The sequence below is a fragment of the Astyanax mexicanus genome, chromosome 5, assembly GCF_023375975.1.
Source record: "Astyanax mexicanus isolate ESR-SI-001 chromosome 5, AstMex3_surface, whole genome shotgun sequence".
Lineage (NCBI taxonomy): Eukaryota > Metazoa > Chordata > Actinopteri > Characiformes > Acestrorhamphidae > Astyanax > Astyanax mexicanus.
In genome coordinates, this window is record NC_064412.1 from 26,798,401 (window position 1) to 26,826,020 (window position 27,620).

Sequence of the window (27,620 nt, forward strand, 5' to 3'; positions counted from 1 at the left end):
GTGTGCCTCCACACACTGGCCACTTTATTTTAATCCCATTTACAGTGCTTTCAGACACTGGCCACTTTATAGAATAATATTAGTTTTTAGCTAATGCTACGGCTGCACAGTGGCTCAGAACTGCAGCTGACTCAAACTGGTGTGACACCAGCGAACTCTGATCAAATTTAACTGCATACTACAGCCCAGCTGATTCAGCTAACTAAATACCTTCGCTGAGGAGAGCTGGGAGTATTACAACATAAAAACACTAAAACAAGAAGCACAGCTTTACTCTAGAACCAGGTTTAAATGCTGTAGCTTTACTCATGTAGCTGAGATGAGTGCTTCTAGCATGTTTACTTAAAGGTGGCTGTTCTACATACTACTCTATCGGTATGAGTTCTAACCGTACTGGTCCAACACCCTGGTTATACTGAGAGACCAGCTAGACCTTCAAACCTAAATGACATAAAATGCTGTGCTGGTCAAGAGCTACTTATCCACCCGGCCTTTTGGGGTTTTACAGCAGGTCAGTAATGTGGGTTACAGTGCAGTGGTTCATTTTATGAAGTGTCAGATTAGGTTCATTATGCAATTAAATAAAGTTTGGTGTTCTGTTGTTTTAGAACGTAAGCTGCGTTGAGCCTTTCCCTTATAATAGGTTCAGTGGGAAGAAACCTCACTTTATGCCTTTTTATGTTAAGTGTTCTAATCTATCTTAGTTAGCACTGCGGTTTTGGAGTATCGTGTGCTGCTTGTTTTAGTGTTTTCCTGCTGTAACACACCCAGCTCACTTTAGCAAAGGCTTGTTAGTTGATTATTTGGATCAGGTGTGCTGTAATTAATATAACGTAATTAATATAAACCATTCACTATACATGAACAGTAACCAGAACCAGGTAAAAAATATACACATAAAAGATTTAGTTTTTGAAAAGCCATTCATTCAGGAAATATAGAAATTCAGTTTAGACACGGAACCCCAAATATAGGCACAAACAACATGGTGTTGACTACAAAATGACAACATGACTTCAGTGGTCTATTAACCCATCCTTTCTTATGATTCTACTCACTGGCCACTTTAAGTTGTTAGGGGTTTTAATAAAGTGGTAACCCTTAGTGCTGGATCATGTGGATTTGTGCTATAGACCCAATCATTGTAAAAGTATGGTTTATGGTTTACTAGAGTTTAGTTTCTGAAAGAAACAGAAAATGCCCTGTTAATTACAGTCAAAGAAATTATGGAGTATGAATAATAATGAGCTGCAAGCCCACAGAATACACAGAACTAAAAGGTTTAAAAGAAGCTGCAGCTTTGCAAAGTGCTGATTTGTGTGGCAGATGCTCTGTGAATGCTTAATGAGCAGGTGGCAGTGGGCATTTGTCACGGTGGGGCAGAGTGTGTATTACTCTATTACATTAATGGAACTGTGAACTCTAGTTAATGAGAGGCAGTAAATTGCAGGTCTTAGTTGCAGGGTGTGCTCAGTGAACAGGTTTTACATTCCTACTGCAAAGTTTTATTGATATTTATAGCTGTTAGAATGTTTAGATTACAACATTTTAGCTCAACCCTTTTTAGCTAAGATAATTTAAGCCACACCTACAGAAGTTCAGTCCCACTCAGCCTACAGCAGTTTAGTCCCTCCCAAGTCTGCTTTCTGAATTAGACGCAGTACAGGACAGCCAATCAGAACAGAGGTAACTGTGTCTATGTGTACATTTGTGTGTGTGTCTAGCGTACTGCAGGAACTCAGTGGATGGCCAGTGGTACAGTTATGATGACAGCAGTGTGGATCTGGTGCCGGATGAGGAGCTGTGTACGCGAGGAGCATATATCCTGTTCTACCAGCGCAGAAACGCCATCCCACCGTGGTCCGCTAACAGCTCCGTCAGGGGTCAGAGCATCATTCTTCACATTTTTGTTGGTTCTAAGTTTAACAGGAACATTCAGAGCTTGATCAAATGAGGAAAACATGGAACAGTGGTGAATCTTCTTAGGAATGTGCAGCCTACTGAAATTACTCCAAAAGGGCATGGACAACTCATCCAGAAGGTCAAAATAGTCAAAGTCTGATTGAGATGCTGTGGCATGATCTTAAACAGGCAGTTCATGTTTGAAAACAATTGAATTAAAACAAGTTTGAAATGTGAACTGTGAAAGACTCATTGACTCATTATCGCAAAAGCTTGATTGCAGTTGTTGCTGCTAAGGGTGGCAGAACCAAGTTAATAGGTTTATAGGGAAAATACTTTTTCACACAGGGCCATGTTGGTTCGGATTGATTTTTGTGTAAATAAATAAAAACTGTTTTTTATATTTACTAAGGTTTGTAGAATGTAAGTATGATAAAAAAGCAAAAACAGAAGAAACCACTGTACATGAATTTGGAATGATGACAGTTCTGCACTGCAGAGGCTCACAGCACTTCTGTGTTAAAATTATGCAGCTGCTGTGGGGCTGTTGTCAGTGCTGTGGATCAGTGTGTGTGGTCTGAAACACACTTTTTTTGGGCTGTTCACTGCATTTTTAAGATATTCTTCTTCTTTTTTTTTTAAAGAAATTTTGAGACTTAAATTTAAGCCCTAAGTCACATACCTGATCGCACTGGCTGTCTAATTGTGAAACCCAGTTATGAGGTTTAATTAGTTTGATCTTTATTATTGTATAAATTTATCATTGTCCTTAATATTCGCAGGTTCAACAAGTTCGTCAGTGTCAGAACACTGGCTGATGCGTCTGAACGGAGACAGTAAGAGGGGCAGTATGGTCTCCCGCTCCTCCACCACCTGTCCCTCCATCCCTGACTCTCCTGACTCGCCTATATTCAAGGATGAAGCCCTGAAGCATGAAAAGGGTAAGCTGGCCTTATTTTAAAGCCCGGAAGTTTGTTGAAAAGTGTGCAAAGTGCAAAGTTGATGAGTTGAAAAGTGTTTGAAATTGCAGTGACATTTTCTACGTTAAAATGTTTGCATCTTGCCAAGCACATTATCCTTATTTAAACTTCACTTTAAGGCTTGGTTTAATGGAGCTTCATTACTGATGTAGATAATGCGTCTCACATTAATGTGAGTGACATTTCCAGATATGAGCAAGGCTCCACACTACAGCCTTTCTTTACTGTTATTTTACTTAAAGATCAGCTCTTGTCTATACATTGTAACAAACTGATGTTATGTTGCAGCAGTGGATGCTAAGAGATTAGCTGCTTAGTGAAGCATGAAAGAGCTGTTGTGTCTAAATTGTGGTACCTTCTCTTATTTTTGTTTAAAAACAGTTTATCACTTGTTTGTAAAGAGGTAAAAGTTCCTTATTTTTTCCTGAGTGCTTATCTACGTCTTAGTACCGTTCACAAAAGTTCTTCTTGCCTATTGGCTCCTGACATCATTCGTTTTGCATAAAGGCTGTGTCTCCCCAACCCTCACTCAAAATCAGTGCATAATCTTGCCTACCATGGATACCTTCTTTTGGGCAATCAGTTATATTCGATGTACTATTTGTTGGCCTGGCCACAGTGTTGTAGGACTTAAGAGCAAGTTACCATTTCCTTTACTGCAAAGTGTGACTTCCTGCTGGCTAAGAAATGCAACCCAGTAACAATGCGGTGCTGGAATAATTTTCCTAGATAATGGAAACAGAGACTTTTTAAGACATTTATTCCATATTAAGCTAAACGAACACAAGCTTCCCTTCCCTGAACAAGCAATGGTTAGTCATAATGATTGACTAATAAAACTTATGATGTAGATGAAGACTTGTCTACTGTCAGCTGATTACTGTAATTATACAAGATTTTTTTACAGTGTAATCATTGCCCAGTGAGTGTCTAGAATAGTGATGTCTTTTATTTACTGTCCCTGTTTTTCTCCCTCTTTTAGTTTCATTAGGAGGTTTTGAGACGAGGCCTTTTATTCGAGGGCTGCAGGGACGCAGCGTAAGCATGAAAAGCCCCACCAAACCAAAGGAACATACAAGCAAATTGTTTCCACTTAGATGGTCTTTCGGCTCCAAAGACAAACGCAAACCTACTGCCACTGCTGCTTCTACTGCCCCTGCTGCCCCTTCTGCCACTGCTGCTCCTCCTGCCCCTGCTGTCACTACTGCCACTACTTCCTCTAGTGCCCCAGTGCAGCTGGTGGAGTACCTGGAGTCGGGCAGGAGACCCCGATGCACCAACGACCCCATCGCTACTCTGGTAGGCACATCTTCCATCAAGGAGACCCCACAAGGTCAGAAAACCCCAGAAGGTCAGAAGGGTCTCCACGACTCCCCACGGGTGGCTGAGGGTCAGCAGCGGCCAGGGCAGAGAACCGGACAGAAGGAGGATGGCACCTTGACGAGAAGAAGCAGTAGAAGGTCTAAACAGGATCCAGCAAGAGCCTCAAACCCACAAAAGCAGCGGAACTCCAGCTTGGGCTACCCAGCTTCAGGAGGGTCACTCTTGCGGAAAAGCAAGACAGCAGTGGACACGCTCCTGGTGGATGAGATTGAAGGCAGCAGGGTAGATGACACTAAGGTTCCTGATGGCATCATGGCCTTCCTGAGAGGTGGGTTTCTAAAGAAGGACCCCCGGCGAAGATCTTGTGAAGCTGAGCTCACAGAAGATGGCGTTCCTGGGGAGCGAAGCACATCCCGACTCTCGCTGCCCTCCAGAAGCCACACCATGAATACAAGCAGAACAACCAACGGCATCAAAGCACAGCTGGGAGATGAGTTGGCCAATGGCAGAGCGGTGGATATCAAACGCTCACAAAGTTCTTCCAGCATCCCTCGCAGGACTGGAGGGAACCCACAGAGAGCGATGTCACTGCAGAGGAACGGAGCCCCTGGGGTCCAGAGGAACTCCGGTGGAGAAAAGTACTCCCATGGGTCACTGCAGAGAACACAAACCCGTCACAGTAGCAGCTCCACACTGGGCCGAAGAAGAGCCGTGCCTGAATCCAGCTTCTGACACAGGACCCAAACACAGGGACTCTAAACGTAGCTGGGTTTGCACCAAGAATCTTACCGGTTGAAGGGCCTGTTGATTGAAGGTTTTCTCAAGGGAAAGGTTGCTTGAGGTAAAAGGCTTTTTGCTGATAGACAGGTATCATTTATCTCTACCCATCACTGCAGAGATGGCTGAGAGTGCTGGTGGTCTGTTATCTCTGGTAGCAGGGTAAAGCTCTGTAAAAGATGCAGTGGCTTCAATAATAAGGAGACTGAAACAACTTAACAGTAACAAAGATCGATTTATATTCAGCACACAGGTCTTCGCCCAGTTAAAGGGTTATTTGGGTTGCTAGAAAACCTTGTCTTGTCTTTTAAATGGTTGTATGTAATACTAAAAAAGAAATACTAGAAAGCTTCACATAGATTTTTACATTTAGCACCAAAACAGAATTCGCAAAATGTTGCTGCTATTTAAAGATGGGAACATCTAATTGCAGTACCAGTAATGCTAAACTTCCACCAGAATACGAAACACAAGGTGCAGCATCACTACTGAGGAAATACATCCAAAAGCCTCATAAGAACTGGCAGCTTTCCAGAGCAGCAGACACAGCTGTGTTTACCTCTTTTTCCCCCAATTACCAGAAAACTCAAAGGTGTTCGGAATATAAGTGGGGTTATTTTTTTCAGTTTCCAGAAGTGTACCATGCCCAGTGGGCATAAATAATAGAGCAAACTTTCTATTTATGTAAACCAAACTGTTCAAACTGGAGATGGAAGGTTTTAGTTTTTAGTAGAGCGGAGAAAACAAAGCGCTGATCGTTGTAGGTGACAGAAATCACAGCTGTAGCTAAAATAAGTTGTGATAGTGATGTATAAACACCTGCCATTCTGTCGATCAACGCAGAACAGAACTCTGAGTATATTGTGAATATCTCTTTCTGTGACGGTGCAGTTCATATCAAAGTCCCTCTCACTAAATGAGACGAAACTGTTTAGCACAGGAAGCAGACATGTATCAGCAGTGCTGGGTAGTCATGGACCTCAAGTAATCTGGGTTAGACGCACAGTTACCATTTAGAATTACGGTACAATTATATTGAAGAATGATTTTTTATTATTTTTTTATTTTACAAAAAGCTTTCTGTCCTGCGATGTGACTATTGCACATGTGCACATTGTGCTGATGATGCTTAAACGATATATTGCGCAGCCTTACGTGTGGCCACGAAAGTGATTGGAACCTGAGTTCAATGATTTTGATGAGTGAAGATTTTTGAGTATATAGTATATGTCTAAATATCACTCTAGTGATAGTGATTACAACTTTAAGAGAGTGTCTTAATGCAACATCTAAGTTGGAAACTCATATTTAACGTAATTTTGACACTACCTGTACAAGAATGCAGCATAAATCCTGTTTGGGAATTTAAAAAATAAATAGTAATTAAACTATTTAAACTCACTCCTACAGAGATACAGAGAGAGTGTCAGCATTGTAAAAAAAATATTAAGTAATGGTTTTTGAATTGTTATGGAGAATAGAACGATTAAAAGATTAACAATTGGTCTAAAATGAAAGAACTAAACATTTGACCAACAGCTGTAAATAAAAGAAAATTAAGGGAGTGTTCCAGCCTATTGTGAAACACATTTAAAGTTAGTTCTAGGCTGGAATGCCTTTTTGTTTGTTTGTTTGTTTTTAAACCATTAATGTTCGCTTACCACAATCCCCAGCATGTTTTAGAATGTCATTAGTAACCCCCCAGCTGAGAAGCTGAACCAGTCCTAACTGCTAGCCAAGTCACGGAGTGATAAGATAATAAGCAAAGGCGAGCTAGCCAGCTCTCTTCTCAGCTGTTAAATGACAGGCTCCTCTTGTTCATGTTCAGACACACTGTTCAATTTAAGAATACCTGAGGAGTGCAGTATGTGGGAAATACAAAAATACAGTATGACTCACTATTGTACAAAAAATCCTGAGACCATTTTTGGGCCCATTTTGGAGAAAAGGAGCTAAACTGTATCTAGGTATCCAGGTATCTAGGTAGCAATTTCTCTATCTTTATCTTGTTGACAGCCACATCTGATGAGTCATCTCTTATCATTCACATCACCTGTTCTTCCCACTGTGATTATGATTTGAAGTTGGTCAGCAGAATCATACATCTGCCCGGAGTTATTCTACAGCCCAGCAGTAGTGTTATCTATCTGCATTAACCCTCGAAAACACCACCAAAGAGCAGGTTGTATTTATTACCATTTTTTTTACCAGTTTTTAAACCTACAGCACTACACAATAGCATGATATATTGTTTAAGCACCGTCATTGCGATGTGCGCATGTGCAATATTCCCATCGCGGGATGTGCGATGTCACTTAAGGCAATAAAAACAAACACGTCACGTTGCATTGTTTTGATTCTTGACACAAGAAGTAGATACACAGCGTTCTGAGTGAGCAGCGCCGTCTCTGCCTGCTGCTGAGAAGGGCAAGCGGGAGGGGTAGCGCGAGGGGGAGGGGTAGCGGGCGTAAACACAAGGTAACCGCATGGCCTCCACATCGGTGGACACGTGATGCAGCGCAGACAGCATGTCCAAAGCTGTGCACCTCAGTTTCACACAGTTTTGCGCAGATATTTCCATTTACAGCCAGAATCACGCTTTTAATCCCAGGAAAACGCTCTTATTTACCTTTGAAAAGGCGGTTTAAATGCTTGATTATTGTTGTTTTGCTGTTTTCCTCGAGTTTTGGGTGCTCAGCTGACTCTAAAGTGCTAAATCAGCTCCCGTTCGGTCTCTGTCGTGAGATGTTGTTTAATATTGTGATATATATCACCCAAAAAGAAAAAAATGCGTTGTCAAATTTTTCCAATATCATGCAGCCCTACTACACAATATGGAAGTAGAGTCGGTAGATTTACAACAGAGTTAGCAAAACAAAACTTAGCTCACAGGGCATTTACAGGGCATTTATTCATACTAGAGACCACCGCAAAAAATAAAGAAAAACATTTAAGGAATATGGGACTAATCAGTTCACTTTTATTTAATGTAATTCTTAATTCTTAACCTGATTGCTTAAGTTATCTACCCAGCACTGTGTGTTACTCTTCATTCCTCATGATATTGTCTGATGCTCGTAGCTTTAATCCATAAATGTTTAAATGCCACCAGGTTAATTTATTTTTTTAGTGTTGTATTTGCACAGTTCTATAGCTGCTAGATGTGCACAGTGTGACAGTTGGTTTTGTAGAGATGTGTGTGGAACCGGTGTAACAGGAAATGATTTTTAAAAAAGTTAGCGTGTGTGTGTTTGTGTGTGTGTGTGTGTGTGTGTGTTTGGGTAGACGTATCCAAGCTGTTGTACCCAGAAGGTAAAGTCCTGTGTGTTGCTATGTGGACGGAGAAAAGATGTGTGCCCAGTTTAGAAAAGCAATAATCACATATCCCTTTCTAATACAAGCTACAATGTAAGCCATGTATTTGCTAATCAGATTACCTGCTTTAATGTAATCACCTACATTAACTCTGAATGCAATAATGTTTTAAAGAGAAAAAAAGATGCCAAGAAATGAAGTAAATCTGTATTTCAGTGATGTTGTTTTATGTCATGTACAACAGAGTGGCCTTATTATTTTCTGGATTAGCCACCAGCATGCTTGTTTTTTTAAGGAAATGCTCAGTCAGATCATGCTAATGGTGCTAAGAGTGAGTAAAGCCCTAGCTAGCATTAAAACTGCAGTCACAATTACCCAAGTCAGGCTGAATGGGCCAAAAATGATTCACTTGAATGAAAAAATGGAGTTGAACTTGGTAACCCACAAGCATATAATTTAAGTGGAAACTAAGCTCCGCAGTCAGATTACTACTGTTTACTAGCTAGATAACTAGCTAACAAGCTAGTTGCTCCCAGTTGCATACTACACACTCATACTATAAGGTATATATTGTACACTAATCCTAATTGCAGTGCAATCGCTAATAGAATTCCAGATGTGAGTAGCTTCTACCATACTGTTTTGCATTGCATTATGAGATAATAGTGTCAATTATAATCAAACTCAAAAACTGACTCTTTTAAACTGATTGTGTTGTGGATATTTATGCACACTCTACTAAATTTTATCCATGGAGGTCGCCAATACTTAAATCTGAAATCACTTTTTTAATTATTAGTTTGGACCCCCTCATTAAACAGTATGAAGCCCTGTTGAATTTCTCCGTTCTTTACATAAAGTTTTAGAGGCAATCCAAAACAGCTTAGTTTTATTTGTACAATAGTTTTTGTGCTCACATACAGCTGTGGGAAAAATAAGTGACCACTTTTTGACCACAGTTTTTCTAATTTTGCTATTTATAGGTATGTGTTTGAGTAAAATGTTTTATTCTATAAACTTACTATAATATAAACTTTCTCCCAAATTCCAAATAAAATATTGTTATTTAGAGCAATTATTTACAGAAAATCAGAAATGGCAAAAATAACAAAAAAGATTCAGAGCTTTCAGACCTCAAATAATGCAAAGAAAACAAATTCATATTCATAAAGTTTTAAGTTCAGTTTAAGTTTGAGTTCAGAAATCAATATTTGGTGGAATAACCCTGGTTTTTAATCGCTTGTTCTTCTCCATCAGTCTTACACACTGCTTTTGGATAACTTTATGCCACTCCTGGTGTAAATTCAAGCAGTTAGGTTAGCATTTTGGTTTGATAGCTTGTGATCATCCATCTTCCTCTTTATTATATTCCAGAGGTTTTCAATTTGGTAAAATCAAAGAAACTCCTAATTTTTAAGTGGTCCCTTTTTTTTCCAGAGCTGTACTATAATTCACTTATTTCTGTTTATATATATATGAGATGTTAAAGATTGGTTGTGATTATGATGATGTAAATACATGGACAGTGTTTCTGGAGAGCTGCACAGAGCTAGAGCTGCTGACAGGGGAGCTGTTTCTGACAATAAAATAGTTGTTGAATTAAGTCACTTTTGTAGGTAAAATGAGGTGTTTGTTAAAAATACACCAGAAAGAAGGAAATAGCATCTAAATAATTCAAAATAACTGTGCATGCCATTGGGATGCGCTCTAATTTGTTCCCTTACATCACATTACATCATGCTTATTGTTAGCATTTGGCTGTTAGCCATATTAATATGACTTTTATTATTTTTATTATTATTATTACAGTCTATGCAATCATCTTTAAAAATGCCAATGAATATATGTTTTGCCTCTTTATGATTTCTGATTAATCCTGTAACAAGACTTGATGCCTTTTGTACTTGCTGCAGAGATGTTTTCACCAGAGTGTGGACATTTTCTGGTCAAAACCAATTTTAAGGTATTTTAAAATGTTATTGTAATACTGTTTTACTGTTATAGAAATAAACAAAAGGAAATCCATATTGGGCTGTCAAATGATAATTGCCCAAACCTTTAGTCCCCTTTAGTTAAAGAAAGTGCTGTTTATAAAAAAAAAGTAAAAGGATAAAGAAATGTATTCTTAGAAAAAAATTGAAAGGATTTCATTTTTATTTAAAGATTACACAGAACAAAATCACAGTATATCTTGTCACCAAACTATTTCAAAATGCCATTTAAAAAGGTAAATTGGGTGATGTGTGGATAAATGCATGGGTTGTAAGATCTGCCAGTGTTTTGTACTCACTGCTGTAATGGTCAGGTTCTATGTGTTTTTAACTGGAAAACTTAATTTGTCTTAATTTGAGGCCTATGCTGATGACGAGTCACGACTCTCTTTGAAATGATGTTGTGCATAATAGCAGCGTTTGGCCGTGGATCTATCACCACACATCAAATAGCATAGCATTATTAGCTAAAATATCACAAAAGAGCAACACAGATACTGTTATACTAGTTAGCCTAGCGTATGTAGCTGTTTGTCAGGAAACAAATGAATGGAATGGAAGGGCATTTGTTTTTCTTTTCTTAATGTTTTGCAGCCTACACTGAATCACAAGTACCTTTATCGATGTTTACCAAATGAAGCACTTGTTTCACGAGTACGTATGAAGGAGTTATTTTTGTTTTGTTGGATTTGGTTCTTTTATATGCAACTTTTATATATTTTTAATGTCTTTGTAAATATATATGAGAAGATTTTATAGTAAAAAAATAGTCTATGAATCTGTAAACAGAGGCCGATATCCAGATCAGTCACAGCTGTATATTAGTGTTTCTCAGTGCTGCTCGTCTCAGTGAATTTATTCTGCTCTAACATTGCGGTTCAGCCTGATGAAATACATTAATCATAATTATTAATGTGAGCTGAATCCAGTATATTCTGAGCAGTAAAACACTGAAATGTGGTGTTTAGGACTGATAAACACTCTGTACCTGTTGCACAGTGTTTCACATTCTGCTAATGAGATGATTATGTAATATATAAGTTGGTGAAGACCTTCAGTGTCTGAATTCTTTTATTTTTGTAAGTCTCTATTAAAGAAACACATTGATAACCACGATCAGCTCTGCGTCTCCTTATTTTAATTATTACTATTACTATTATTATTCAAGATATTTGCACAATATATCCCTGGAGTGAAGCCTATTAAAGTGCCATGAACAAAGGGCAAAAATATTGTTTAAATAATTTGCAGAAAATGAGAAATGGTCAAAATAATGAAAAAGGTACAGTGCTATCAAACCTTAAATAATGCAAAGAAGACAAGTTCATATTCATTTAGAAACAACATTTTGACATGCTCTCCACAAGTCTTTCACACTGCTTTTGGGTGATCATGTTTCACTGATGATCTGGGGATGCTTCAGCAAGGCTGGAATTGGGCAGGTTCATCTTTGTGAATGACACATGAATCGAGCTGCACACAAGGTTATCCTGGAAGAAAACTCCCCCCAAGTCTGAGGGGGGGAAATGCAGGACAATGCTCAGTTCCACAAGGCTAAATGAATTAAGGTTTGGATAAGGGACCACCAGATCAAGACTGTGTCATGGCCAGCAACATCTCCAGCCCTGAACCCTATTGGAAACCTATGGAATATAATCAAGAGGAAAATGGATAATCACAGGCCAACAAACCAAGCTGAACTGCACGAATGTTTGAGCCAGGAGTGGCATAATGTCACTCAAAGGCAGTGTGAGAGACTGGTAGAGAACATGGTGAAGGGTTATTCTACAAATTATTGATTTTGTTCTCTTTTCATGTACTTTCATGTTCCTGGTTGTCCTAATTTCATTAGTTGCATCTACATTCAAATACCAATAAGACCAGCTGGTTTACATAAAGATGTTACTCTGTAAGGTAAGGCATATTACAATACATTTAAGTTAAGGTAACTTGCACTTTAAATTTTGGGCTGTATATTAAAGCATTACCCTTATTTTTTTATTAAGTATAACCATAAACCCTAGGGTTTTTTGTGAGAATTTGGGGGCCATAAGCAACAGGCTCTTTTTTTATTATTAAATAATTAACACTGACTTTAACTGAGGAAAGTGAGACCTAAAGTTTTTTAGATGTTATTCTAGGTTCTTTTGGGACCTCTTGGATGCGTGCTCCATGCCCTTTTGGAGCAATTTTGGTAGGTCTGTCAATCTTGGGAACATTCACCAGTGTTTCATTATTTTCTCCATTTGTGAATAATAGCTCTCACTGTGGTCCGCTGGAGTGGGGCAATTACTTTTTCACAAAGGTCCAGATTGTTTTGGATTTTTTTTTCATATTTATAAATAAAACAATCATTTAAAAATGTATTTAATCAGGTTATCTGTGTCTGATATCAAAGTTTGTTTGATAATCTGAAAAATGTAACAATAACATAAAAAAAAAGAAATCTGTAAGGGGCAAATATGTTTTTATGGCACTGTATTAGGCAGCAAGTGAAGAAACTTTCTGTATGTTAGAGTTGATGTGTTTAAGCATGAAAAAATGTACTATTAGAAGAATCAGAGACACTTTGAACCAGTTTTTGATGGGGTTTGACATCTGGGTCAAAACATCTCCAAAACATCAGGAATGTATTGTAAAGTGTTTCTCAATATGCGTAGTGAACATCAACCCACATAGTGAACATAGTGGAAGACCTAACATTTGAAAGCAAATGTCAAATGTGAACAGCTTCTTCTGCCAGCAGCACGCAGGCGTTTGAAGAGCATGCAAAGAGAAAAGTCTGTATCCTGCTTCTGAAAGGAAACAAGTTATTAAAGCGAGTAAAAAAAATACTAATCTATGTAAAAATACAGGTATTAACACTGAGGTGAAAATGAAGAAAGTGCTGTTGAGTAGAGCTGGAGATGAAGATGATCTCTTAAATGTTCTAATATGGACAAAAAGGAGGGGGATGGGGGTCATTTTCTTATTACAAAAAATTGGGGCAGGCAACTGAAGCACCTTTTCATCAGAAGTGTGTAAAAAGCTGCAGTGAACAGCACTCACATCCCCTTACCTTCTGTTCTGACTCATTTCTCAATTACATCACTCGTATACTTCCTGTTCCATTTAGCTTTTCTTCAAGATGACTTACCCCTGCTGATGGCCACTCACAAGAACTGTCTCTTGTGCCTCAACATGGTGGCCACTTTATTAGAAACACTTACTTTGTGCTTCCATTCACTGGCCACTTTATTACAAACACGACTGTGTGATTTATGTCACTGGCCACTTTATAAGAAACACCCTACTTTCTGCTTCCACTCATTGACCACTTTATTAGAAACATCTACCCTTTGCTTCCACTCACTGCCCACTTTATTAGAAACACTTTACCCTGTGTTTTTTCATCACTGGCCACTTTATTAGAAACACTAACTTTGTGCTTCCACTCACTGGTCACTTTATTAGAAACACCCTATCTTTTGCTTCCAATCACTGGCCAATTTATTAGAAACACACTAGCTTTTTGTGCTTCCATATGCTGGCCATTTTATTAGAAACACCCTACCTTTCGCTTTCACTCACTGGTCACTTTAGTAGAAACACTATACCTTGTGTTTTCACTCACTGGCCACGTTATTAGAAACACCCTACCTTATTGTGCTTCCACACATTGGCCACTTTATTAGAAACATGTACCCTTTGCTTTCACTCACTGGCCACTTTATTAGAAACACTTTACCCTGTGTTTTTTTTTTGTCACTGGACACTTTATTAGAAACACCCTATCTTGTGCCTCCACTAACTGGCCACTTTATTAGAAACACCCTACTTTTTGCTCTCTGTCACTGGCCACTTTATTAGAAACACCCTATCTTGCGCTTCCACACACTGGCCACTTTATTAGAAACACCCTACTTTTTGCTCTCTGTCACTGGCCACTTTATTAGAAACACCCTATCTTGTGCCTCCATTAACTGGCCACTTTATTAGAAACACACTACATTTTTGTGCTTCCACTCACTGGCCACTTTATTTGAAACACCCTTCCTTGTGCTTTCACTCACTGGCCAATTTATTAGAAACACCCTATCTTGTGCTTCCACACACTGGCCACTTTATTAGAAACATCCTACTTTTTGCTCTCTGTCACTGGCCACTTTATTAGAAACACCCTTCCTTGTGCTTTCACTCAGTGTCCACTTTATTAGAAACACTCTACCTTTGTGTGCTTCCACTCACTGGCCACTTTATTAGAAACATCTACCCTTTGCTTCCACTTACTGGCCACTTTATTAGAAACACTTTACCCTGTGTTTTTTCATCACTGGCCACTTTATTAGAAACACTAACTTTGTGCTTCCACTCACTGGTCACTTTATTAGAAACACCCTATCTTTTGCTTCCAATCACTGGCCAACTTATTAGAAACACACTAGCTTTTTGTGCTTCCATATGCTGGCCATTTTATTAGAAACACCCTACCTTATGCTTTCACTCACTGGTCACTTTATTAGAAACACCCTACCTTATTGTGCTTCCACACATTGGCCACTTTATTAGAAACATGTACCCTTTGCTTTCACTCACTGCCCACTTTATTAGAAACACTTTACCCTGTGTTTTTTTTGTCACTAGCCACTTTATTAGAAACACCCTATCTTGTGCCTCCACTAACTGGCCACTTTATTAGAAACACCCTACTTTTTGCTCTCTGTCACTGGCCACTTTATTAGAAACACCCTATCTTGCGCTTCCACACAATGGCCACTTTATTAGAAACACCCTACTTTTTGCTCTCTGTCACTGGCCACTTTATTAGAAACACCCTATCTTGTGCCTCCATTAACTGGCCACTTTATTAGAAACACACTACATTTTTGTGCTTCCACTCACTGGCCAATTTATTAGAAACACCCTATCTTGTGCTTCCACACTCTGGCCACTTTATTAGAAACATCCCCACTTTTTGCTCTCTGTCACTGGCCACTTTATTAGAAACACCCTTCCTTGTGCTTTCACTCAGTGGCCACTTTATTAGAAACACTCTACCTTTTTGTGCTTCCACTCAGTGGCCACTTTATTAGAAACACCCTTCCTTGTGCTTTCACTCAGTGGCCACTTTATTAGAAACACTCTACCTTTTTGTGCTTTCACTCACTGGCCACTTTATTAGAAACACCCTTCCTTGTGCTTTTACTCACTGGCCACTTTATTAGAACCCCCTACCTTTTTGTGCGTTCACTCAATGGCCACTTTATTAGAAACACCTACCAATTTTATACAAGTGTAAATGTAGGGTCACCTCAAGCCACACCACACCAAAAAGGCAGCACATAATTTTGAACGTTATGAATCTCATTTACAGATAAATAATAATAAATAAATCATAATAATATATTCTGTAAAAGCAGCACCAGCTCCTGCCAGCCCTGCAGGTGTTTGATCACAGCATTACAGCAGATGGTCTGCTGTCACACATCACCATTATAAGCTTTAGAAATAAACAGAAGTTATTATTATTTATGTGTGTATATGTGGGTTTTATGTAGCCGCACACAGAGAGAGTCCATTAGGGAATAATGATGAGGAAAACGCAACATTTTCAAAGCATCTACATCAATAACACACAAACAGCTTTTCATCCCTCCGTTTTTACAGAAGTTAATAAAAAGCTGTGTATGAATGAGTTTGTCTTGTGCGCATGTTCACCGAAGGGCAGAGGCATAAAAATAAAAAGTAAAAAATAAAATTGAATGAAATGAAGCAGAAATAATCCACTGGGGCACCTTTCTGTTAGAAGGACATTCATCCCATTTTCACTATTGGAGAGAGCACCTTAGGACACACTCACTTTCATAGGTTGCATAGAGGGAACTTCTTTTGTAAAACCTATACCTTTATCACCTTTTCATAATTTATCACAATAAGTGGCATCATTGTGGGCATGTAATCACTTGTGAAACCCATAGGAAGTGCAGCTAGTTGGGCACATTGTCTCTTTTCAAACATGGAAGCACCATGTTTGATCTTATCGCTAGTTTACAGTTTTTTCCGTCTTTGAAGTATTCTTTGGTAGAAGAACTGACCACTGTACTCTGTATACATTAGGGGTGGGACAATATATAGATATTGCGATATATCATATTGATTTCTTTTGCGATACAATATCAATACATGACATCAAATATCGTTTTTTTTATGGAAACATAGAGCCAAGGGCTCAGCCATTTCTCTTCATCAACCACTGATTTACTGCTTCACTTCCATAGACTAAGAAAAGGGCATCCTGTCAAGTGGAATCATCGTAAAGTCACAAAATCACATCTGTTTCTCTGTGCTATATCGAGTTAAAAGGTTATTGAGCCTATTTATAGACATTTTTTTTAAAAAGAGAGAATTTGTATGCTGTACACTGCCATGCCACATGTGCCGTGGTTGCTTGTCTGTTTGCACAGACAGTTCTAACCATGATCAAAATCCCCCACTGCACTGTGTGCTAGACTAGTGCTGTCTGTATCATGATGTGCATTAGCTAACTAATGTTACTGAAAAATAGAAGATATTATAAGATAGGTGATGTCCCACTCCTGATATGTCCCCTGTGTATGGCCAGCCAATCAGCTATGGATATGTGGATACTGGATTATTTTTCCAAAGAAAAGAGCCGGTTCCGGTTCAGATGAGAGAGTAAGGTGAAAATACATGATGGGACTTCATTGCCCAGTGTGAGGAGATGCTCTGAAATCTCCATATATGTAAATGTATCTGCTAATTAAAGTGGCAGTCTGTATTATTCTGTTTCTAAACTGAAAGCAAAAGCATTTCTGAGTGGAGAAAGCACAAAATATTGTGTTTAATGGTACCAGTGTGCTGGAACGCCCATCCCTGCTAAGCCTAATATATTCATCTAAAAACTGGGGTGTCGGGTCGCTTTTCTGGCCACGTCACGCGTCTTTCCGTACTAATATCACACGTACAGCAATAGAGACTTCCGAAGGGGAAACTCAGATCTCAGGAGTTCATTCACTCATAGTAAGAACAAAGTGTGTAGTTCAAGTGAAGTTTCTGACTAAGTGCGCTCTCTCTCTCTCTCTCTCTGACTGAACATAACCTGGAATCAGATTCATCCGTTTTGAAAGGAGACCGCATCACACTCGCTCAGTTTAAAATGAACCTTCTTCATGCTCGGTGCAATTACCTATTCTTACCAGAGAGGGCCCTAAATCCCAAAACTTAGGGACATCAGCTTTAAAGTTACAGAATAATAGAAGATATGACTATACACGTGATTTCCCACTGCTGATACATTCTGTGTGTGTGTTTGTGTGTGTGTGTGTGTGTGTGTGTGTGTGTGTGTTGCCAGCCAGTCTTTAATGGATATTGGAAAATAATAATGGACATGGAGATTTATGTTCAGGTGAAAGAATCAGGTTGAAAAAAGAAATAATAGTATTTCATTGCTCAAAGTGCAGTGAGCAGAAAAATTCATATTGAGTTTTATTCGCACTTCTAGCTTTTTAAATGAGAACAGATAATGAATGCAGCTGTGGGAGGTATATTTCATAAAAAATAAGCAAATATGTGCACTCTTCTTCTTATCTGCGGAAAAGATGTTTAAATGAAAAAAAAAAACACACCTGTCCCCAGTGCATCTTAGTTTGTGTTTCTGATTTGAATATAAATTATCATACTACTTGGGGGAAGAAGGTGTGGCTGGATTGGCTGGGTGCTCAGCCTAAAACCACCTAAACCTCTGATCCTGGAATCGTCCCTGTGTTTTAACATTAGTAAAACATATTGTTTCATCTTTTCAGTTCTTCTTTAAGTTTACTGATTTTTGACCTGTGTTTATAGTTTATTTATTCATATTTTGAAATTATGGAAATTCCATGATGCAGTGCGAGCAATGTTTCTGATTCCTGGTTTGATGAAATGATGTAATGAAATGAAGCCTGCCTCACTCCTGCAATTAGCTGAGCTGAACAGAAGCCACATGTGACGTGTGACTGTGTGTGAAATCACTCCACGCTCTTTTCTGATCCCCCCTGTAGGAATGAAAACCTTCCCGACGACACCCTCTCTCACCTGGAGACCAAGAACCCCTGGAATGCTGTGAGATATGAACATTCTGGCAATATCCCAGAAATGCCAAATTCCACTTTGATTCCGTTCTAGCAGGAGCCGAGATGATGCTTCTTTGTTGCCATGAGACAGGCAGTTGCCATGGCAAAAAAACACTTTTCTGTGTTGCATTTTCGAACCCAAAATGCTAATCACAGGGGTTCAGTTCCTTCAACTTCAGTTCCAAAATCTCAAATAGATTTTGAAGAATAAGTTTTGAGTATTTTCACATTATACTGCCTTATATGACGTACCACTGGCTGGAGTGATCTGAATGGAGATAAACATGGCTCTACTAAACGACGGTGATGCTGACTTCAGAAATGTATTACCTCAAATGGAGCTTCATCAGCTCATTTCATAGGAGTTCAATGGAGCTTTATCACCCAAACACATATGATAGACATTCAATTAAGCTTCATCACTAATCTCATTGAAGATAAATTAAGCTTCATCAATCAAACTCAACTCATAGAGGTTCTATGAAGCTTCATCACCCTAAAACATCTCATAGGTGTTCAGTAGAGCTTTATCACTCTAACTTATCTCAAAGGCGATAAATGAAGAAATAAATGAGGCTTTATCACTCCAACTCAACTCATAGGAGATAAATGAAGCTTCATTACTCTAACTCAACTCATAGGAAATAAATGAAGATTCTTTACTCTGACTTATTAAATAGGAGATAAATGAAGCTGCATCACCAACTCAACTCATAGGAGATAAATTAAGTTTCATCACTTCAACTCAACTCATAGGAGATAAATGAAGCTGAATCACCAACTCAACTCATAGGAGATAAATGAAGCTGAATCACTTTAACTTAACTTATAGGTGATAAATGAAGCTGCATCACTAACTTAACTCATAGGAGATAAAGAAAGCTTTATCAGTTTAACTCATTTCAAAGGAGCTTTATCACTCCAATTCAACTCAGTATATAAATTAAGCTTCATCACTCTAATTCAACTCATAGGAGATTCACTGGAGTTCCATTACTTTGAGATAAGCAGGAGTTCCCCCTAATTTTAGCACAATTCGTCACAATTAGAGAAGCACGGGCACTCAGGGAAAGCTGATTAAGAGTCTAAGAGGAACAGCCTAAAAAACAGCAGCTGATAAAACACTGAAGTTCTACACTGTATCAATTTACTACACATTCAATTTGCCTAGAAAATGTGTGGCTGCCTTATTTTTTAAGTAATGAGTAAACTAAACTTTAAACTTTAAGTTATTTTACCTATTTTTTGTTATATTATTGTTTGCACAATGTATACATGATCACAAATGCTCCTCTAAGGGTGCTTTCACACCTGCCTCGTTTGGTCCGGACTTTCAGACTTTTCAGTTTGGTCAGAACCAAAGTACCACGGTCCGGACAAAAAGGACCAGATTTTGGTCCGACCGAGAGAGGTGATCCCGGTCCGGATCTTCTGAACCATAGTCCGGTTTGCATGCAGTGTGAAAGTGCTTTTTTGGATGGTTCGAACTTTCAGACCAATTACAGGAAGCTGAGCAGGCGTTCCTCAACAACAGCAGCAGATAAAGAAAAATAACCAACTACTGATGATTAAAGGATGTAGGATTATCACTGAAAAGGTCTTTGGTGTGCTCCCTAAACTGCAGTGTGAAAACAAAAATAAGCAGACCTAATATATACAATGTAGCAAACACATGAACCTTGGTTCGGACCACGGTCCGGACTTTCAGGTGTGAAAGCTCCCTACGTCAAAGTAGTTGAGTAATGTTTGGACAGATTTTTTTTTTTTTTTTTTTACATAAAACAGATTTATTTATTTGAGTTTAAACTCATTGTGGGTTTACAGTGTATATGGATGAATTATTATTTATTTGTATTTTCACACATTTCAAATCATATGCTTTACCACACACATATAAATTAAAACAATACATAAGGCATAGTAAAATAAATTAACTATTAACAATTACCTACAGCAATACAGCAACTTTTCGCATTACATATAATTTTAGTCTAATGAAAACTAACATTACATCACACACCTAATGCAAGTGGGTTTTATTAAAATATGAAATATTTTAGTATATATTTGAGTTTGAATATTTCAATTGCCTCACCACAATTTATCACTGGCAACAGAAACAATATATATATATATATATATATATACACACACAGTGGTGTGAAAAAAGTGGTGTGATTTGCCCCCTTACGGATTTTGTTTTTGCATTATTGTCATATTTACATTTTTCAGATTACGAAATAAACTTTAATATGAGACAAATATAATGAGTCAAAAAACACTGCTGACAAAAAAAAACAGCCCATCTCACATTTACCAAAAAACATCTTAATGATCCCCAGGACTTTGGAAAAAAGTATTCTTTTGACTGCTGTGACAAAAGTGGAGCTTTTCGGAAGGTGTGTGTCCTGTTACATCTGGCGTAAAACTAAGAAAATTTCAGAAACAGAACATCATACTGAACGTAAAACATAGTTGTGGTAGTGTGATGGTGTGGGGCTGCTTCAGGGTCTGGACAACTTGCTGTAATAAATGGAACCAGGAATTCTGCTGTTTACCAGACAATTCTAAAGTATAAATTCTGTTCTGTTCATGACCTCAAGCTCAGGTGTACTTGGGTTCTGCAGCAGGACAATGATCCAAAACACAAACAGGTCCACCTCTGAATGGCTTAAAAAACAAAATTAAGAGTTTGGAGTGGTCTAGTCGAAGTCTGATTAAGATGATGTGGCATGATCTTAAACAGGCCATTCATGCTCCACAAACATGTGAAAGAAGCAATGACAATTATCGGTAAAGCTTAAGTGCAGTTATTTCTTCCACGGGTGACACAACCAAGTTATTAGGTTTAGGGGGCAAATACTTTTTACACATAAAAAAGTGCTTTTTATGTATATATTTTATATATATATTTTTTTTTCTATTTTTTCCCATTTTCTCCCCATTTTTTTTATATTTACTCGGGTTATCTTTGTCTGATATTAAAGTTAGTTTGAAAATCAAAAAAAATATCTGTATGACAAAAAAGAAAACTGCAGTGGGGCAAAAACTTTTTCACAACACTCTATACATCTATACAATGTAAAATTACATATTTATACACACCATTTATATACAGTGTACTATAGAAATGGCACAGTACCTTTTATGTATATACCATATGTGTGTAGTATTATTTAACTCACTGTTAATAATTATTCACTTCTCATCTGTGCTTGCAAAGCACATTGATGTGTTTTCCTGCTGATTCTTTTACCTTTGTGTGCCCTTTGATGTTCAGTTCTTCTGCCTCTTCTAATCTGTATCATATGTCTGGAAAGGTTCAACTAAAAGCAGTTTAAAATGGCCTCTGTGGTCTGTGTTTCTATACAAGGGTCATTTTATCTTTCATTTACAATTACATCTCCCTCCCTACTGAGCTTTGGTTCAACCCAACTCTAGTAAATCATGTGACCCTGATAGTCAGTGTGTTAGAATTTAGTATATTCACACAGAAGAAGAAAGTGTTGGGAGTGCAATGCAGTTTGGGAGGAAGATGATGGTTAATTGGAACAATAAAGTGAACAAGACTACACATTTTAATCAGGGATGGGTCAGACGACCCATAAATGAACTAAGATTAATTACCATTTTTGGAAAGCTGAGACGTGCACGCACTAAACAGAGGGGTAGGGCTAGGTAATTGGGGGCCAAAGGGGTGAAATGAGATTTGGCCAAAATGTCCGATCTATCTGAAACACACTTGCTTGGTCTTGCTTGAATTCTAATCATTCATGTTGCCTTGCCATGAGTGCACTGGCCTGGGTCCAGTCTGTCTCATAAGATAACATCTCACAACTTATACAAGTTTGGGCATTCCTTAGCTGTCCCCTGAAGTAACACTTTATTATTAATTTCCATACTGCTATACCATAACTTTGGCATGTCAGCTTTTTTTTTTTAAGATTTTAGGTCTACATATCATTCAAATGATGGAGGGATGTATGCAAGGTACAATGTGTCAAAAAAGTAGTCCCTACATAAAACATATTTGATGAATTCCTTAGTTTTTTGGATGAAAATCCAAGTCAAGATTGTAATGTGATGAAGCTCCAAATCACTATTCAGTGTCTTCTGAGTGCGAGTGCCTCCGTCCATCTGGAGCAAGATTCAGCGTGACACTGCCCTCTGTGGTGCTGGGGTTGACTCGAAACCGCTTGTGCACGGGCTGGACGGCCACGATGAGCTGCCTCTTGAAGTTGTCGCTGAGCAGAATGTAGAGGAAGGGGCTAATACAGCTGTTAGCGTAGCCCATGCTAATGGCTATGTTGTAGGTGTAGTAGAAGGTTGGGCTGGGCTGCCGGATGCCCAGATGAACCAGCTGCAGGATGTAGTAAGGAGCCCAGCAGGTGAAGAAGGCCGAGCAGATGGCCACAGCCATGCGGGTCACCTTCTTGGTGCGCACCTGAAGGCTCCTGGGTGGCAGCGGGGCGATGTTGGTGGACATGTGCTGCAGGATCTTGAAGAAAACCAAGCAGATGATGGCGAGCGGCAAGGCGAACACTAGCACGAATTGGTAGAGCGTAAACCAGTAGATGTCGATGGAAGGGTTTGGAAGCAGGAGGGCGCAACCAACCCGTCCACCTGGTAGAGGCATGAGTCTCGTGTACAGAAATAGCGGTGTTACGGAGATGACCGAGAGAAGCCACACTATCACAACCATCGCCACAGCGACCCGTGGTGTCCGGATGTGATTGAAGCGGATTGGGTGCACCGTAGCAACGTAGCGGTCCAGAGTCATCACCGTCAGGATGTAGGTGCTGACTGTCTGACTGTTGGAGTCCAGAGTGGTGATGACCGTGCACAGGATGCTTCCGAAGCACCAGGAGCCCTCTCCCAGCAGCTGGTGGATTAGTAAAGGCATCCCCAGGAGGAAGAGAAGGTCCACTATAGAGAGGCTGAAGATGAAGATGTCTGGGACAGTCTGCTTGGCACTGCACTTGGTCCTCTTCATGATGGTGTACATGACGAGGCAGTTGCCCACAATGCCCAAGAAGCAGATGATACCAAAGATACTGGGTAAGAGGATGACATCATACTGTGTTGTCTTGTTATCTGCACAAAAAAACACATGGCACAGCACAGTCAACACAGGGAACATGCACACCCTTAACCAGACTAGAGCAGCCTTCATTATTAACATCTTTGCGTGACCGTGATTAGCAATGAGATAAGCACTTCTTGATTAAATGACAGCTTTGCACATCTTAAATGGATTTTCTCAGTCAGCTTTATGAGGTAGAGTTACTTGGAATGGATCTTAGTTAACAGCTGTGCTAAATCTGTCTAGAGGTGATTACTTGAATTTCTCTCTCTCTTAATGTGTTTGAGAGCCTCAGTTGTAAAGTTGGTGTACAGTGAATAGCCCTATTTGAGTAATGTTCTAATCCATATTATGGCAAGAACTACCTGACTAAGAAAAAAAATAATACTTTAAAAAATGAAGGTCAGTCAATGAAAAAAAAATTCAAGAACTTTCGAGAGATGATCCTCAGGTGCAGTCGCAAACACCATCAAAAACATTTTGGTAAAACTGTCTTTCGTCAGGATGGCCCAGGAAAGAAAGACCAAGAGTTACTCCTTTTGCACAGGATTAGGTGTTTAAACTGTAGACTGGTACTGTATGGCATCATGCCTGTTTTAATGTAGTGCCACCTGAGGGCCCGAAGATCAAGAGCATTTAATATTGGGAAATGGGGGAAATGGTAAAATGTCTTTTGTTTAACACCTGATATGTGTTCTATGTTCCACTGTAAATAAAATTGGGGTCTAGACTATCTGCAAATTCTTACATTCTGTTTTTATTTACACATATATTCATTTTTTCCAACTTTTTTGGAATTGAGATTAAATACATTTTTAAAATGGGTTAATTTTCTCAACCTTAAGTTAAAATTGTGTAGATGTGTAGACCATTATACTGACTAGACTAAACAGTCTTTTTAAGTAATTATGGTCATTTTTAGTCTTTTTGTTATTTGGTTTGCAAGATTAACTCATATTAAATATACTTTAGTTATTGCTACATCAATATGTTTTTTATATATAAAGTGTAGTTTGTTTTTTTAGAAAATGTTTAAAATTGGTTGATTTATTCATTTGTTCATCTTACCGCCGCAACAGATGTCCAGAAAGCTGCCCTCAGTGTTCTTTTCTCTAGGGAGGATGTGCATAATGATATTAAAGTGTTACTCTGGAAAAGCTGCAGAGCCAGATACGGTTTAGCAGCAAATTCTGTAGAGTTTGGAGGCGTTTGGTCACCCCCACACTCAACACAGTTTATTCATTTTTTAAAATGTAATTCAGCTCCTTTTTTATGGGAGGCTTATACTTTTGGTCCTTTCTGAAAGGCCTGGTCCGCCTACATACCAACAACGTTCATAAGCAAGAGTTTAAACCAATCAGCCATAACGTTAAAACCACTGGCAGATTAGGTGCAGAACACTGATGTTCAAGTGGAAAGCTGATGCATTGGAAAGAAAGACAAATGGACAAACAATAGTCTGAGACACTGTGCTAAACTGTGAAGGCTACAATCCAAAAATGTTAACAATATTATGTGTATTTATTATATTTAAAATGATCAGAATCTTTGCATGTATATTTTTAAACATCACATGATGCATAACGTTAGAGCAAATACATTGACACACGGTAAAAACAATCTGAGGCACATTCTACCCATATCATATGCACAGAATATAATAGTTTTATGCTTTAACAGATGTTTGACTTACATAATTTATATTGGCTCCTGGAATTAAATACTTGCATACTAGGCATGTATTGCAGTATGTAAGAGCAAGTAATCAATTTATTTACTGCAAAGTGTGAGAGACAACAATTGTAATTAGTGATGATGTTAACTGGCAGAAGAAAAACTGTGCTATTTTGTCCTGTATAAAAGACTGAAAATATGAAAATACTGCCTTTAAGAGTGAGAATTGAAACTGGGATGTTTTAGTAATGCAAATTTAAGATATAATAAAAAATACCATACATGTATTTCTCATTTAAAGTCCAGACTAGGAATGAACACAGAAGGAATCATGTAGTACATTTAAAAGTGTTTAACAAATCAAAATACACTGTGGTGGCTCTTATCTGGGGTGCTGTTAAAATGTAGTTTCTGAGGCTGGTAACTCTGATGGACTTACCCTGTGCAACAGAAGAAACTATTGGTCTTCCTTTCCTGAAGGCAGTCCTAATGAGAGCCAGTTTTACATTTTTTTTTTTTGATTGACTGACCTTCATTTCTTAAAGCCATTTCTTAACTTAGTTGAGTAGTTGTGATAATATTGATAAGAACATTACTCAAATAGAGCTATTCACTGTATACTAACTGTATTCACTGTATAATTACCTCTTCACAACTTTACAACTCACAACTGATTCTCATAAACACATTAAGAGGGAGAGAAATTCAAGTAATGAACTCTTGACAAGTTTAGCACAGCTGTTAACTGAAAGCCATTCAAGGTGATTCTACCTCATAAAGCTGACTGAGAAAATCCAGTCAATATTGCAAAGCGGTCATCTAAGCAAGAGGTGCTACTTTAAAGGACCTAAAATCTGATACACTTTTTTGTTTAACACTTTTTGTTCACTAAATAACTTCATATTCTCCTTCATAGTTTGAAAGAGTTTAGTATTAATCTACAATGCAAATAAAAAAATTATTATGAAAAAACACTGAATTTAACACAATATGTTTTCAGTGTTGGTGAATGGGTCAGAACATGTCCAAAAAATCAGACAGGTTCATCAAAGCTCAATTCTCACTGATGCTCACACAGAATCTGCAGCTAACATATTGGTGCCATATATGAGAAAAAGGTCTTGTGGATTTCATGCCTCGACAGTTTTAGAGGTTTTAGAAGAGAACCCAGTTCTAATATTAAATATACAGTTCTGATTCCAGCTTTAAGTTTGTTTAGTTTGTTGTTTTGTGACTCATAAATGTCAGCATGCAAATTCCATTCACTTTCTTCTCTCAGATGTGTTCGGAACTCACCTGTAAGCTGTGCAGAGAAGTTGAAGGTGAGCACAGATGAGTTGTCTAGCGACCCATTAAAGAAATCCATGGACAATTTTGGAAAATTAAATCCAAGCTGCTGGAATCTCTCAATGAAGCAGTTCTGAATTGTCCACAGAGAGCATCGCCATGAGCTCCAGGTGTTCTTCTGAGAGCTGGAACTGAGTTATTCATGAATTCACAGTAAAACACAAAACACAGTGTGAATGTTGGGGCGTCTGTGCCTGAGCGGCTCCAGGTACAGAGTGAGAGAGCTGAGCTGCGGCTGCGCAGACCCGCTCAGTCTGAGGATCATTACAGCTACAGGCTGCTCAGACTCACATACACACACACCGGCCCTGATCACTGATCACACAGCGCTGCTGCCACCTACCGGCGCGCAGAGCAACTGCAGCCCTGCAGTTCACTTCTTTATATTCACACCACAACGAAAAAACTTGACTTACTTAAAAATGAAAACGAGCTACTCGTTACTTTCAGATAAACACTGCAGGTATTTTTTTTTAAACGTGCAGTTTGTGGACTACAAATGAAGCGCCATTAACGTTTTTTGGAATTCGGAATATTTGGAATAACCCTGTTTTTTAATCACAGTTTTCTTGCATCTTTTCTCCTCCGCCAGTCTTACACGCTACTTTTGGATAACTTTATGCCACTCCTGGTGCAAAAATTCAAGCAGTTCAGCTTGGTTTGATGGCTTGTAATTCATTATATTCCAGTGTTTTTAATTTGGTAAAATCTAACTTTTTGGTGGCCATCTGCAGCAATGCTGGCAGCATTCAAGCATCTATTTGATCAAGCGAACCTCAACCTCAGAACACCAAATTTAACAGGCCTGCTCCCTATTCACACCTGAGACCTTGTAACACTACCAATGTGATACCATGGAGGGAAAATGGCTAATTGAGCACAGACAGACAGACAGATAGATAGCTAGATAGAATTTGACCGTTCACATTCATATCTTATGTCCACAGATCGGATACGTATCCGATTTAGGACCGCACATGACTTAAAGTGACTCAAATCTCATTTTAAAAAATCGGATTTGGCACGTTTACACAACCATGAAAAAATCTAATGTGAGCCACACTGAGCGAAAAATCTGGATTGAATCACTTCAGCCTGGTAGTGTGAACGTAGCCTA

General features: G+C 38.6%; 2 protein-coding genes and 1 long non-coding RNA gene across 3 annotated transcripts in view; 1 reads left to right on the forward strand and 2 right to left on the reverse strand.

Moving 5' to 3' along the window:
- The window catches only part of usp43a (ubiquitin specific peptidase 43a), a 76,981-nt gene extending 65,579 nt beyond the window's left edge, over window positions 1-11,402 (forward strand). Inside the window, exons 13-15 of the mRNA XM_007257185.4 lie at window positions 1,725-1,883; window positions 2,685-2,843; window positions 3,865-11,402. Coding sequence (XP_007257247.3) covers window positions 1,725-1,883; window positions 2,685-2,843; window positions 3,865-4,937 — 1,391 coding nt within the window. The 3' untranslated portion in view covers window positions 4,938-11,402. The remainder of the gene's footprint in view (window positions 1-1,724; window positions 1,884-2,684; window positions 2,844-3,864) is intronic.
- Window positions 1-27,620, reverse strand: part of LOC125802252 (uncharacterized) — a 302,998-nt gene that overhangs the window by 218,288 nt on the left and 57,090 nt on the right. The gene's annotated exons all lie outside the window — the stretch shown is intronic.
- Window positions 20,293-26,779, reverse strand: mchr1a (melanin-concentrating hormone receptor 1a). The gene is made up of 2 exons (XM_007257184.3): window positions 26,453-26,779; window positions 20,293-23,493 (listed from the first exon to the last, which is right to left on the reverse strand). The coding sequence occupies exons 1-2, from the start codon at window positions 26,520-26,522 to the stop codon at window positions 22,499-22,501; spliced, it is 1,065 nt and encodes a 354-aa protein (XP_007257246.3). The 5' UTR covers window positions 26,523-26,779; the 3' UTR covers window positions 20,293-22,498.